This window comes from Cladophialophora yegresii (assembly GCF_000585515.1).
Source record: "Cladophialophora yegresii CBS 114405 chromosome Unknown aczIN-supercont1.7, whole genome shotgun sequence".
NCBI lineage: Eukaryota > Fungi > Ascomycota > Eurotiomycetes > Chaetothyriales > Herpotrichiellaceae > Cladophialophora > Cladophialophora yegresii.
In genome coordinates, this window is record NW_006913051.1 from 2,057,004 (window position 1) to 2,070,795 (window position 13,792).

The 13,792-nt window shown below is 53.5% G+C and overlaps 1 protein-coding gene across 1 annotated transcript; it reads left to right on the forward strand.

Annotated features, from left to right (window-relative positions):
* Positions 1-341: 341 nt before the first annotated feature.
* Positions 342-4,405, forward strand: A1O7_09855 (uncharacterized protein; the record flags this gene model as incomplete). Its single annotated transcript, XM_007763840.1, has 2 exons — positions 342-1,777; positions 1,831-4,405. 2 exons carry the CDS (start codon positions 342-344, stop codon positions 4,403-4,405), a joined length of 4,011 nt encoding a protein of 1,336 aa, XP_007762030.1.
* Between the last annotated feature and the right edge of the window lie 9,387 nt (positions 4,406-13,792).

The window sequence follows — 13,792 nt, forward strand, 5'->3', positions numbered from 1 at the left end:
TCGCAGATTCTGTTCCTGGGCACCTGGTGTGCTCGAAAGCGCGGCGCAGTGTCATCTCCGAGAGCTCTTTCACTCACATGTTCGCCGGGTATCAATTCAGCCTCAGGAAACATCATCTTTTCGAGGATTCTGTCCGGGAGTGACATCTTCATCGACCCGTCACCATCGATTCACTCACCCGGAATCTTGCGTACCTGTTTTCGCCCTCTTGCTGCAATTGGCAGTCATTCCCTCGAGCACTTACCAGCGTCTGCCCTCTCTCCATCGGCAGGGAGAAGCTGCTCAGCGCTATGGTTCGCACCTTCCTCTCGACCTCGAATCTCAGTCAGTGTCTCACAACAATGGGCGCCAACACCTCCAAGATCGACAATGGGCTTGGTCTCCCTCCTGATGAGCCCGAGCCAGCTTCAACTCGGCCTGTCGGGCAGCAACGGCCCTCGCCTGCCACTTTGTCAACTAATACTCCGAGCCACGCATCACCAATCTCAGCACGCTACCGGTCCCTGCAGAAAGTTGCTAACTCGTCGGCTCAAAGCTCGCCCAGCGTATCTCCCGCCGTTCGACGCCAAGGATCGACTCTAACAGCTCTATCTTCATCTCGTCTAGAGTCGGTGGTTCCAGCTTCCCTCCCGCCACACCAGGCATCACCGCCGGTGACTTGCGTCGTGCGGAAGACCTCAGCCTCCAAACTGTCTACTCATTCTAGACCTCTTCCACCAGTCGAAAGCAGGGAAACCGTGAAATCACAAGCTGCAAGAATTGCCAGATGGGCACGCATGGATCTCTCTGACGAAATATATGAGTCTTGTCAGATCGGTGAGCCGCCTCAGTCTGAGAGCGATATTGGCTCTCTGGCAATATACGACAGCGACACAAGCTCTTCAGACCCGGACACGGGTTTTGCACCAGAGGACGCCCACATCAATCCAAATATCAGAAGCTCGCCGCCTCCAAAAGATCTATCAGCGTCTAACTCCGGTGACCCTCGCATAGTTTCAGTCCTTCCGCTTGTTCAAGCCACCGCTCCTTCCAAAACTCTTTCAGTGTCCAAGCCAAAGCAGAAGCGACGGCTCGTGCCCACTGCACGATCAATTGAGATTGCTATCGGGAACGTCAACAGCATTGGGAAATATTCGACGGGTCAACCCAAAGAGATATCTCTATTCTCGAATGGTGACAAAAAGTCAGAGTATGGATTTTTCAACCCGCATCCTGATGGCGTTGAGCTCACCTGCGATGAGGAGTGGTTGCTTCCAGATCCGCATCCAGGATCTTGTCTCTACCAAGATTCGGACCACGAAGACGAAGGCTTATGGTCAGAGATACTCCGTATGGGGAACCCAACCGAGGGCGAAACAGTCCAACAACAGGAGGAACGTCGCATGATATTGCTGGCGAGAGTCCATGACCACCGATCATCGTTACAGTCAACCAAGGTTGATGAAGCATCTCCTACTGAATTGCGTGAGGACGACTTACTTCTTAAGCAGGCTCGTGAGTGCATGCTCAAAGAGCAAGAAGCAGGTGCAGAGCGTAGCAGAAAGCTACGCGAGAAAGCTTTGCAGCGACGCGGTCTCCTCGAGCTACCAGACCGCAGCTGCTCCAGCTCCGAACATGGAAAGACATTCTCGGATGGCCACGCCGAGGACAGTTCTGCGAGCGATTTGTTCTTAGACAAAGATGGCGATGTACAAATGGAGAGTCTCCTCGACGTTGCCCAAGAGCACGCTACGAAGGACTCGAAACGTGTACAGCCGAAAGTACAAGAGACTACTCAGTATGTGGATGACACCTTACACACAAGCATCAACTGACCTCTGATTCCAATAGAACCCCTCGCCACATATCTGGACCAAACCCTCTATCACCTGAGGCTGCTGAGCAATATCGAACGCAAAGCCGTCGCTTATCTGATTATGACCACAAGCCACGTGCTCCGGACAGTCGAGGTCGACATCTCTCTTCTGGATCCCTCTCGGATAGCCACCTATTGTCCCAAAGCCGGAAGGATCTGGAGGACCGAGAGCAGCGTCTACGTACGGCTAAGAAACAGATTTCTCGAAGCCTAATTGACCGCATCTCAAACTCCCGCGATATCAGCGAGAACTATGATGATGAAGAGGGTGAGGCTGTTATGAATAGGCCATCTCAAGAAACTAGAAGTACAGTGCAGCGTCGGCCTCTGTCCGGTTTCGAGCTCCTGGCTGCCAAGAAAAAGGCTCAAGATGATCTCAAGAACGACAGCAACCAGTGCCTTTATGAAGATACTAGCGTTACCTACAAGCCAAAGAACCAGCCCATCTCTAAAGTTCAAGTGGCAACGGCGAAAGAGGCGCTTCTCGAAAACAATACTCTACGCCCGGAACGACCTACATTCGCACCAGCGTTCTCCAGGACACCAGCAATCAAGGACTTAACGCTTCCCAAGAACTTTGGTCAGCTAAAAGAGACTGAGAAGGAAGTGGTCGTACAGCACGAAACAGCTAAAGAAAGAAAGCGAGATCTAGATACCATCGGCAGCGTATTCTGGGAATTCGCACAACTACTCTGCTTTACTAACAGAGAGCTCACAGATCGCACCATGCAAACCGAAACGGATGAGCTCTTTGATATCGGGAAGTATATTGGTCTCGTCGTTGACCAAAACAAGTCTGGCAAGGCAAGGAGAAAGCGCATCCAAGATATTCGTGACAACATCAAGCGCAGAATTGACAAGGCCGCAAGACATCAACCGGAGCCGACCGAAGCCGCCATCATCACGGAGATGAGACGTACGTTTCGCCCGGAGCAGGTCGACTTTATACACAATGAGCTACCCAAAATCCAGAAGGTCATTGACTACTGGGGAGACCTTCGCAGATCAGGAAAAGATACCCGCAAACCATCCAGAAAGAGGGAAGTAACCTCTACAAAAAAGCAAGTACGTTTTGCAGACGAGCAGGAGCAGGATGTCGTCTACTCCTTCCCCAACGAAAGTCCCTGCCCCTCCAAGCCCAAAACGGCATTGAAACGAAGCGGCAATGCGACTGAGAACAGAAGGCAAGCACAGTACGACCGCCAGGCCAGACTAGAGGAGAAGTTGCGGGTACAACTCAAGCTCTTCGAGACCGTCGACACTCCAGAAATTGCCGATATCCAGAATCAGGTCGCGGAGACTCAAGCAGAAATTGGGCGTATCGAGCAACAGAGGCAGGAAGACAGCGACAGTGAAGAAGAGGACGGAGCTGAGTTTGTCTTGGGCGCTGGATTGGACGTCGGAAGAGCCCATCTTGAACAGGACATCAACGAGATCAACAGCCTTGAAGATGCTCGCCAAAGAGAAGCCGGCACCCACGTATCACAACGACAAGAACAGGCCCACCAAGCCCCGGGGCAATTAAAGTCACGCCAATCGTTTGACCCGGAGCTTTTGAGACAAATGCAACTCAACAGAGCGAAGAAGCTGGCACAGATTGCAGACCCGGGTATCATCGAGGACAAGGCCACAGCTGTGGCGTTGGACAGTGACAGCGATGTGGACACCACGGCCTCCTCCAGCGACGATGACGAAGACGGTGACCGACGCATTTGCAAGTACATTGTCTGGGGAGCCTTCCGGGGCTTCGCAGACTATGAAGATGCCGACCACTACCGCATTACAGCGACCTATGACAAGGAACGAGCGGAAAAGAGAGTTCGCGAGCACATTATCAGTATTCAAGGCCAGCTCCCTGCCGGCACGGTCTTTGACGCTGGCAATTGGTCGTGCAACACGGTCTACCGAGACGGGTTGCTAGAACAGCATCTTATGGTGGGCACAGATGTGGATCACGAAGCGAGAGTCTGGATCGAGAAAGAGCTTGTCCATCTTGGCGAGAAACGGTTCAAACAGGCGAAGCGACGGCACGCCGTCGTCGAACGCTTCACCTACAAAGTCTACTGGGAGAAGACCGTTACTCCGGTCCTCACCGAAGACGAGGAAGCCACCGAGCAGGCTGCCGAGAAGGCGAAGGAGACCAGGCTCGAACCCGAGTTCGAAGGGTACGAGGATCTCTTTGGCGTTAGCCCCTCGCCGGAGACAGCGACAGCGAGACCCACCACTAGAGACGCCGTCACCACCGAAATCTCACGCGACGAGATCGAGGCCCGGACCTTCAGCTGCGCAATCTACGCGAACCGTGATGCCAAGGACGTCTTCCTCGCCTGGTACTTTGCCTTCCTGCCCGGCGTGGCCAACGAAGGCTATCGACGCCAGGAGGACGAGTCGATGGAGCAGACCCTCGAAGCGCTGGGCGACTGGGGCCTCTTCGACCGCTCGGAAAGTTTGCAGAAGGACGTGGTCGGGCCTACTGGGGTGACGGGGAGAGTGGAGGAGAAGTTCAGAGTGTGGGTGAAGAAGATTGCAGTGAAAGGACCGGGGAATTGAGCATGAAAAGGGTGATGGGAAGCAGGTATTTGACATATGTGCACGGCGTGCGTTCGACAGACGTTCTGAATAGTGCAGACGTGCGCCCTTTGAGATCTGCAGTCGACGATGGTAGCGGAGGGGGGTTGATAACGATGGCGATGGCGGCTCGAAAAGGTCGAGGGCAAGCAGACATATGACGCATGTGCACAGCGTACGTTCTGCAGACCCTCTAGACATTGTAGACAGACGCGAGCCCTTCTGAGATATGCAGTTCACGATGATAGCGGCCGGGGTGATGATGATGATGATGATGGTAATAGCGATGGTAAAACGATGATTGTAATGGCGGTGATAAGTCGGAGAGTGCGATGGTGATAACAATAACCATAGTATTCGCGATAGTAAAGGCTTACAATATCAATGATCACATTGAAGAGGACGTTTCCCGTGCTTCAAAATATTATGTATCGGGAAATTGCTGTCCTTATCGTGCTGCATCGTGGTATATTATAGAACACCGTGATCTATCATCGTATATCGTGTCATGTCACGCTATACTAGAATTCTAAGGGACACCGAATTATCGTGAATGACGAATGAGATATATTAGATTCGTTAGGGAGGTATCTATTCCATCGGCCGTCAGGTCCAGGCGTTAGGCGACCTCAGTGCTGAGCATTGAGCATTGAGTATTGAGACGAGGTGTCTCGCGAATATAGCGAGCAAACAAATGATAAAGTAAGCGATATAACGAACACGATGAACATAGCAAACAAGCATAAGCGTAACAACGATATTCAGCGGAGCTAAATCATCGCGCTGGAGGGATATAGGCACAAGGTAAAAGGACAGTCTCGTTGGACTGGGTTGGGTCACGGTGCCTCATGTTGCATTGTACCGCCCACTTAAAATGATCGCGCTGGAGGGATACAGATAGGAGAAAGGCGGACAGACTCGTCGGGTAGGGTCACGGTGCCCTTACCGTTACGTTGTCTCATTACTTAGGATTATCACGCTGGAGAGATACAGAGAGCAAATTGAGGGACAGTCTTGGTTGCTTTGCTCACGGTGCCTCGTGTTGCGTTGCGTTGCCTCATCAAGTGACTTGGCTCGGGATCCGTCCGTGGAAGAGAGTGATCATGCTGATGACGAGGGCGTGCGCGCAGAATAGGGGGGTCGTGAGCCTTCCAGCGTCATGGCAGAGTAGGGGGGAGGCGGGAACTTGTGTCCAAGCTGTTTTCCACTTCAGTGGTCGAGAAAGAGGGGACAATGCAATCATGAGGCCAACCTGTGTCCGAGGACACGTATTGGGGTCTGGATTGTGGCAACAACCCAGCGTGAAGCTGTGCAGAAAGACCATGTCGCACAGTCAGCGGACGCAGTGTAACTCGAGGGCGGGGAACTTTGGCGTTGACACAGCTTGATGACAGCTTGATGAGAATGTCGTGTACAGCAGCGATCTAGACCCTGCGTTACCACTTGTGCCATCTTGGTGTGATGAAGGGATGCCATTGTCAATCTGTATGGTCAACGGGCGGCCGTGAAAGAAAAGGAGCGTGGGATGTCGTGCGTCGGTATAGATGTCAATCGTGAAAAAAGGGTGTCTAAGGCCCGCGATCGTGCGCATTAGCATTGGCATTAGCAGCCGCTCATGTTAGCAAGACAGGCAGGAGTGCGAACGTGTGTGGAGCATCGCTCAGCACAGTAGACGAGCTAAGTGTGTGAGGGTGAGTGTATGCATGTTTTGTGTGTGGGTGTTAGTTTACGATGCCCGTGCTCGACGACAGAGATCCCGAGCAGCAAGGAGATCATCGAGAGCAAGACGTTGAGGTTCGATTAAGAGTTTGAAGGGCCCGCGACAGGACGTCATCAATATCAGAATCGTTCGTAAGGGTTGTCGAGATGAGCACACCAGCAACCTGTCAAGGTAATTTTGTTTGTCGACCTGACACCAGAGCCTGTCGATAAGCGGCACGAATGGCGCATCAGACGCAGAGGGACTCAGTTTGTTGACTGTCAATGTCGTCAATGGCGATGTGGTTCCGGACGAACATGTGGTGGCCATTCGTGAAGTCTTTCGCACATCAAGCACGCGGAGCGCGCCGATCATGCTCCCAACAACCTGAAATAGGCTGCGACTCTCGCGGGGTTGAAAGCTTGCGTCTTTGGTTGGGTTAGGCATGTCCTGGGTCTGTTCGTGTCTCATTCATGCATGACATCCAGCGGCAACGTCTGGGGATCTCCACGGTCTTGAGCAAGATTCTGTGGAGGACATCATGTACAGTCTCAACGGAGAGGCAAAGGCGGAGACGCCCGTAGTAGTGAGGGTATCGCTTCGGAGGAATGCTGGGAAATCGTCAACGAGTCGTTGTGCCTGGAATGCGGTCAGTACGAGCCGATGTTGTAGAGAGCATAGGGAGGCTAATGAGAAAAACAACAATTTTCACATGTCAAGCTCACACCTTACATGGAAATTTGCTCAGCGCCAAATCATAGAAGAAAGGTGCTGCAATCAGCAACGTGGGGCGGACTGCACCCCGCCATCGCTGCAGCGATCAGCGGGGGATCTCGTCCCAACAAATTTCTGACGGAGTCGAGAGCGTTGGGTTTGTGTGACATGTTCGAGTGTGAAGCCTAGCGCCTGCAAGTATGTCGATGGTCGTGCGACATGCGCGAGAAGTTCAATCGACAGGCATGCCAGGCATGTGCAACGTCAGAACGCAGGCAAGCCATTGCTTCCATGTGGCGGCTTGGCGGATCAGTATGAGTACGAGTAGGGCAGGCGGTTCCATTTCTGGCTTCAGAGGCGGCATATCGCGGTCGAAGCGAGGAGCGATGGCGGCTTGCAAGGCAGCGATATCAGCGGTGGCGTGTATGGCGACAGTGTGGCTTGCATAAGCCCTGATATCAGGCTGCCAGGCCGGCCACGGGCGCACCAGGCGGTCTACCACAGTACCCATCTGTGCTGGTGGAGATATCGAACCGCCGAGTTGCGCTGGCTCCGTCCACTTCAGCGAGCAATGAGTCTGGGCGCAAAGGAGTCACTGGTATCCACATGCTCCTCCAGATGTTTGAACAGTCGCGAGATTAGGGCTTCAGGTTGGCAGGCTGTTTGCGGAGTGCGTACTCCTTCCTGGACAGATGTGGATCGAACCCTGGAGCAAGGAGGCGAAAGGTCGAGCCTCACCCCAGGGTGGAGGTCATTGCAGGATTTTCACAACAGGAGGAACGTCTTCTGGGGAACACTGGAGTGTCGGCGGTTAAAACGCTCGATGAACCGATCTGGGTGCCGATGGTTGGGGATATTGCTTGCCACTTGACACAGTAGGCGAGCTGCTAGAGACAGCAGAGAGAACAGTCATGCAATTTGCCACCGAAGTCGTTGAGACAGAGATCGAACAGACCATTATTCCGATGTGTCCAACGAGTAAAACAGACAACCGGATCTGGCAATCGCTGGTGCGAAGGCTGAACTGCTTTTGAGAAAAATTTGATCGAGTTCTCAGTCGAATCTGAGGCCCGTGTGAGATTGTGTTCACGGCCGAGTCCGTGCGCGTGCTTGCCCCACCACCAGCCATTTTGAGTTTGATTAGTTCCACGCCGCGTTCATCAGTCACGTGATATGTGGAAAACGCACATGCTTCGAAACCAACGTCGACTGTCCAATATGCATGCTGGGTGGTTACGGAGTACTCACACGGTCGTTGCTGCTTCATATCGCCTTAGCGCTCTTCTCTATCTGTATTAATAATGGCAATACCGATGCGCTTGCCACGTCTGTCATTGCTATCAGGTAAGCGACCATATTTGATGCCGCCTGGGCTACGTGCTCAATGTCTAGAACCCTATCTCCACACCAGTAGGTGAGTGAGTTGTCAGGGATAAGCGAGTGTCGATGTGGATATGTCGGCAGCTAAATCATGGGGGTGTGGTTCATGCTGTCGTCCCGGCAGGGTTTATTTCCCCAAAGAAGGGTCCAGTGGCCGAGAGAGCTCCTCGCTTGTCTCTGGTGGAAGGGGTTAACAGCGAACAGCGGCCAGTGCTCAAGCATCAGCATCCCCATCCAGGGGATTTACCCGCCGCAGGGACTCCCGTTACCCTTCGCTTTCAAGAGATTTGCAGCTGGCGGTGCCGATCCGTCAGCCACCGTAGCACAAAAGTCCGAATACAGGTACCTGGAAAGAGGTGGTTGAATCACGCCGTCCAGAAGAGGGCAGCTGGGAAACCCGATCAAGGCCACGGAGACCCGCTGCAACAGACCCCATCTCTGTGCATGACGGCGTAGTCAAGGGCGGAGAAGTTCTAGCTAGGCCGTCTGCCTCCGCGACTCCCAGAAGGGGCTCTTGGTCCTCCAGATGCCAGTATGGTTTGCGGGGCATTATCGGTAGCAGGTGACTGAACGGATCTGTGAACATTACGGTGTACTGTGTAATTATCACCCCTCGATATTGTTGGTTCACTGCGGATCATGCGTGGCGTTCAGGACAATGTAATGCAAGTCGTGGCAATGATCCCTTGAACGAGTTCCACGACGAACTCCTGGGCTATATGGGATGCAAGCGGGAACCTCCAGCTCCACCAGTCGTTGCAGGCAGCTTTGCCTCGCTGAGAGCATTGCTTGCAAATCAACATGGTTCATCTCGGAGTCCATTCTCTGAGCCATGGCTGATTCCACGTGAATGGTACCAAAGCGCTTTGGTCGATATTAGGCATGAGAGCTGGCAGTAGAACACTCGGTGGGACACCTGAACTCAGTCATGCAACATGAAATCCGCCCACGGCATTTCCCCTCTATGATTCTGGTAACACTTGCTTCGAGGCCGAGTAGCGGTGCTTATCAGGAGGAACTCTGCGCGTATACAAACTTGGGCTCATGCTGGGCTGAGGTTGGTTGGATATCCCTCTACGGAGTATACGGACAACATCTTGCCGATCACGGGCAAGTGCATTGCTCAATGAGACTGCAACTACACTCGCAAGCTAGGAGATTCTAACTCACCTTCAGAACAGGCAGTGGTCGCGCCGATGCACTATTCGCACGCCTTAGCGACAGGACTGAGCTCGATCCATTTCTTCATTCTGTGGTGTGATGCCTTCGCTTTTGCAGTGTAGGAATTGGAACTTCGCAGATGCGAGCATCAAGGCTTAGCGACGAGTGCGGAGACTCAGTAATAGGCACGTAGGCCGTCTCCAGTGTTCGTTCGCCAGGTATACTCCGAGCGGTAGCCCAAGTTCTCTAAATGCTGATTGCAAAATCTACTCTGATACGGACGATGTGCAATGACAGTTGTTCCGCATGGCTTTGTCTGTCAAGTGTGTTGCATGGTGGGTTGCGGCGACGCTTGCATGAAACAGTTCTCCCACAGATCGAGTTGAACCCCTCCACGCGACCGAATGATTGGCTATGGTCTTTACCGCCTTTTGGACGTGGGGGTGCGAATTGATGTGTATTCGTATCGCGTTGAACTGTTCTCCGAGGACGGATGGACCCACGGATGTCAAGTCGTTCCATCGCGCAGCTGCCGTCCGTATCTCTTCGTAACTCGGGTCCCCAAAACCAAACCAAGACGCTCTGGCAGTGCGAGTAGAATTTAGGTCTTCACATGATGGCTCGTAATCCATGGAAACTTAAGCACCGATACGTCATCATATGAGAATGCGGCATGCAGTGAGCAGTTAATTGGCAAGAGGTACTTGTGCATATAGGTGAGAACTTCATGATGACGGAAGGGTACGTACCTGAGGTCACCAGGCCTACACAGTTTGTACACTTGATTAGACTGCCGTAAGATCCGGTACTTCGTACTCGTGCGACTGGTCGACGCCAGTTCAGGAGGACGAATCGATGAGGAAAGTTGGCCCAGAGGGCAAGCCACAAGCCTCCGCCAGAAGCAAACCCGAGAGGTCGGTTTGATTGGAGGGCGCTTTGTCCTCACCGCCAGAACTCTTGATTCTGAACGCGACTGGTCAAACCACACAACCACTCACAATGACCCGCTTGTCACCGCCTTCAGCTGGCCTGTGGCGCTGTGCCGCTGATGGTTGGGGCGCCCGGCTAAAGGGGCCCTCTCGCATCGCTGGACTCGCTAAAAGTTCTGAAGTCGCGGGGTAAACTGACAGGATTCGCGACGGTGTCACAGCCTGCCAGTAATAATGGCACAATTTTCCTCCATGGCGGATTTCTTTTTCTTCACAGATTCGGTCGGTCGAATGGTATGCCACAAGAATGACGCCCTGGCGTAGTCGACGCCTCAGCGAGTTGAAGCCGCATAGCAAAGTTGGTCTCGTGACGGTTGCCGAAGGAGCTAGGCCAACATTCAGCAGTCATGATGTCGTGATAGCACGTGTCCGGACACCTGGATTGACTAAAATCAAGGTCTCGAAGTTCCGGCGATTAAGTCAGAGTGGAAACAAGTGCTCATCCGGTACCTTAACCCAAGCACCCTTTGCGACTCTTGCGTGACATCCACACAAGGAAGTTGCGACTACGGTTACCATATGCCCGGAGGGGTTCCGAGGAGTAGCCATTATCACTGTGGTCTTGCGCCTGGAGAGCTGTCTTGGCTTGTACGCATATAGATCTCTGCAGGTATGGGCCGAACGGTATGTACCGTCTAGGCTAGACATGATAGCTGGTCCTTGACTTCGGGGGGAACTGTTCCACAGGTGTTGGCTGCCTTCAGAGTTCAGAGATAAGGAGCCACGACTGATTCGGGATTTGATTGCACCCCGGCGGCATCGATATAGGCTACAGTACTCTTAGGGCCCGACTGGCCCGCATGGGCCGCCTGAGCCGTCTGAGGCACACCCTTTTTTGACTCCAGAATCTTGATTCTGATGCCGGCGAAATCAGTCCTAGACGGGTGCAGATCTGCGCGGCCACGCGAAGGATTGCCAGGCACGAGTACGGAGTACAGCAACTACCAATATCCGAAAGACGTCGTGCGGCGATAGAATGAAAATGATGAAATCCGTGGAGTCATCCCCGTCTCGTTCGTTGGACGTGCACGGGGTACGGAGTATCTTGATTAACAGACAGACGCACTATTGGAGCCCGTAGAGCTATTTTTTTTTTCCACGAACACGAAACATTATTCTTATTCGTGTTGAAGTGGAAGCAGGCGCGTCGAGACTCTTTCAACCGAGAGGACACCTATCTCTGGGACACTGGTCGGTTGGTCCGGATGCTAAGGAGATTGCTTGTTGAAGCGTGTCAAGGCGGGCGTAAGCCAACCAAAACTGAGCGAGACCCTCGGCGGTAACCTTGTGTCGCAGCATGAATCATGCTACTACTGAGTGCGGAGTAGTGCAGGGCAGGATCTTGGTGCACATTCCCATCTCGCGACTTCCCAGGTGTCAAAATTGAAAAGAGTTCACTTGACCTGGGAACCTCGCCCGCTGCCAGGAGAGTCACCGCAGGAATGATTATGGAAATCAGTAGAACCGGCAATACTGCAGCTTGTCCTATCATGCACGCGCATTCTGATTTGCGTATTATGACCTGTACCGGGTAACTGTTGCGCTCAGGATTGCTGACTGTGTTATCGCGCTGGTGCCACAGGGAGGGGAAGCTGGGCCAAACAGCCGGGTAGGACTCAGAAAAGCTCACAGCGGCACGATTGGGCTTGCTATGGCTTCATTGGCCGGAGAATCTCGCCGAACACTAGTCATAGGCCAATGAGCGCTGGTTTTTCTGCCAGCTCAGTCGAGCCCACAGTTGGTCGACTCTGGCAATAAACCATGTACTTCCGTGGGCTTTGGACGCTCCTCTGTACGAGTACTCAGTATCATCGCAAGAGCGCGGCTTTCCTCCTGTGCTCAACGTCCAAGCTTACAAGCCAATGCGGTGGTGCTACAGACACCGGCCAGGCACCACGGTAACCATGCTGCTGGCAGAAGATTCAAACCTGGAACGACGCTCAGACCATCTTGTGGCTCGTCCTTCCCGCCGGGTCCCGCAAGCGGCTTCCGCTTCCGGGGCGTCTTCACTCGCTGCCCACGGACCGTGCGAAAGGGAACTGCTTGCGTTCGAGCGAGTTTCGAGTGGCTCACTGGGAGACAAGAGTTTCTTATAGGACAAGTAATATACGGGCATGTCCAGAGCTTCGGCGCCACCAACGCTGAGAACAGCATCTCAATGATGCCATGATATAGCGCACAGGCTTGATGCGGTTTCTGCGCCCTTGCTTGCGTGGTGCTCTCCATCCATATTCGTGCAGATACTACGGAGTAGAGATCGAACAGATTTTTGCCCTGACTTCCGGCCACCAATACATCGTGCACGATACACCTACTGTATGTAGTTGTTCGCAACCGAGAGACGACCAGTGAGGAGTAGGTAACGACAAATAAGCCTCGCGGCCGCCGCTTCATTCTTTGTATTCCTGCTGTCTGTCATTTGGCGTTGTGCTCACACCACGATAATCCATCGACCCGTCTCTTCGTTGCTGTTGTACGGGGTTCGTACTCGTACACTGCTGAACGTCTTCCCCGCTCTCCGGACCTGTGTGTTCTCTCCCACCGAGCCATAGCAGCAACGCACTGCATCTGCATTTGCAGGTGGCCTTCACCAGGGATACCAGTCAAAGGGCACGTCAAGATCCCCCATGTCCAAGACGAGAGTGGGAGCGCGCAACTAGCGTCTCAGGCCGTTTCCTTAGCTGCAGCTGTGGTTGGAAAAGTCGAGTGTGTCCTGCACTGCAAACGTTGGGGCTTGCAGCGCTTGAGAGTTGCGCCACCTCCAAGCCCTCATTCCACTGCCCACCCTTAGCCTGGAGCATAACTGAAGGCTACTGCACCTCATCCCCGGCACCCTTGCCACCTCTGTTCGCCTCTTGCTCAGAAGCCCTCGAGCCGCGTCGCCAGCAAACCCACACCTACAGAGACTAATTCCGGCAGCCCACCCAGCTTCCAGGTTCCAGCAGCAACGCCCTCGCGCTCACCTCAGTCGCCCAGTTTGCCCATCCGATCCTAATCTACCGCCCATCAACCCCAATCGCCCGCTGCCCACCGCGCAGCGCAGATCCGAGCTTCCTGCTTTGGGCCGCTCGAGACTCAACACCTTTTGGCCGTGATCGCCTGCTTTTTCTCTTCATACACCTCTCACCACATCGAAAATCTTCTACTCCCTCTCTACCATTCACCACACCCTCCCTTGTCCCATATCCTCTAGGCCATTGCCAGCCTTATTTCCTCACGACCCTTCGAGAAGGCTGTGGGAATCTCGAGAAGGAACGAAGGGCACGCCCACGGTCATAATCCTCGCCTATTACATTGTCGGTGACCGATTAGCAAGCAGCCCGGAACAGCGTGGGATCATTGCACGCCAACAAAGAAACGGGGGATAACAAGAGGACATTGTCACGCCACTTGACTTTGACTCTACCTTTCGGTACCTGCACTCGC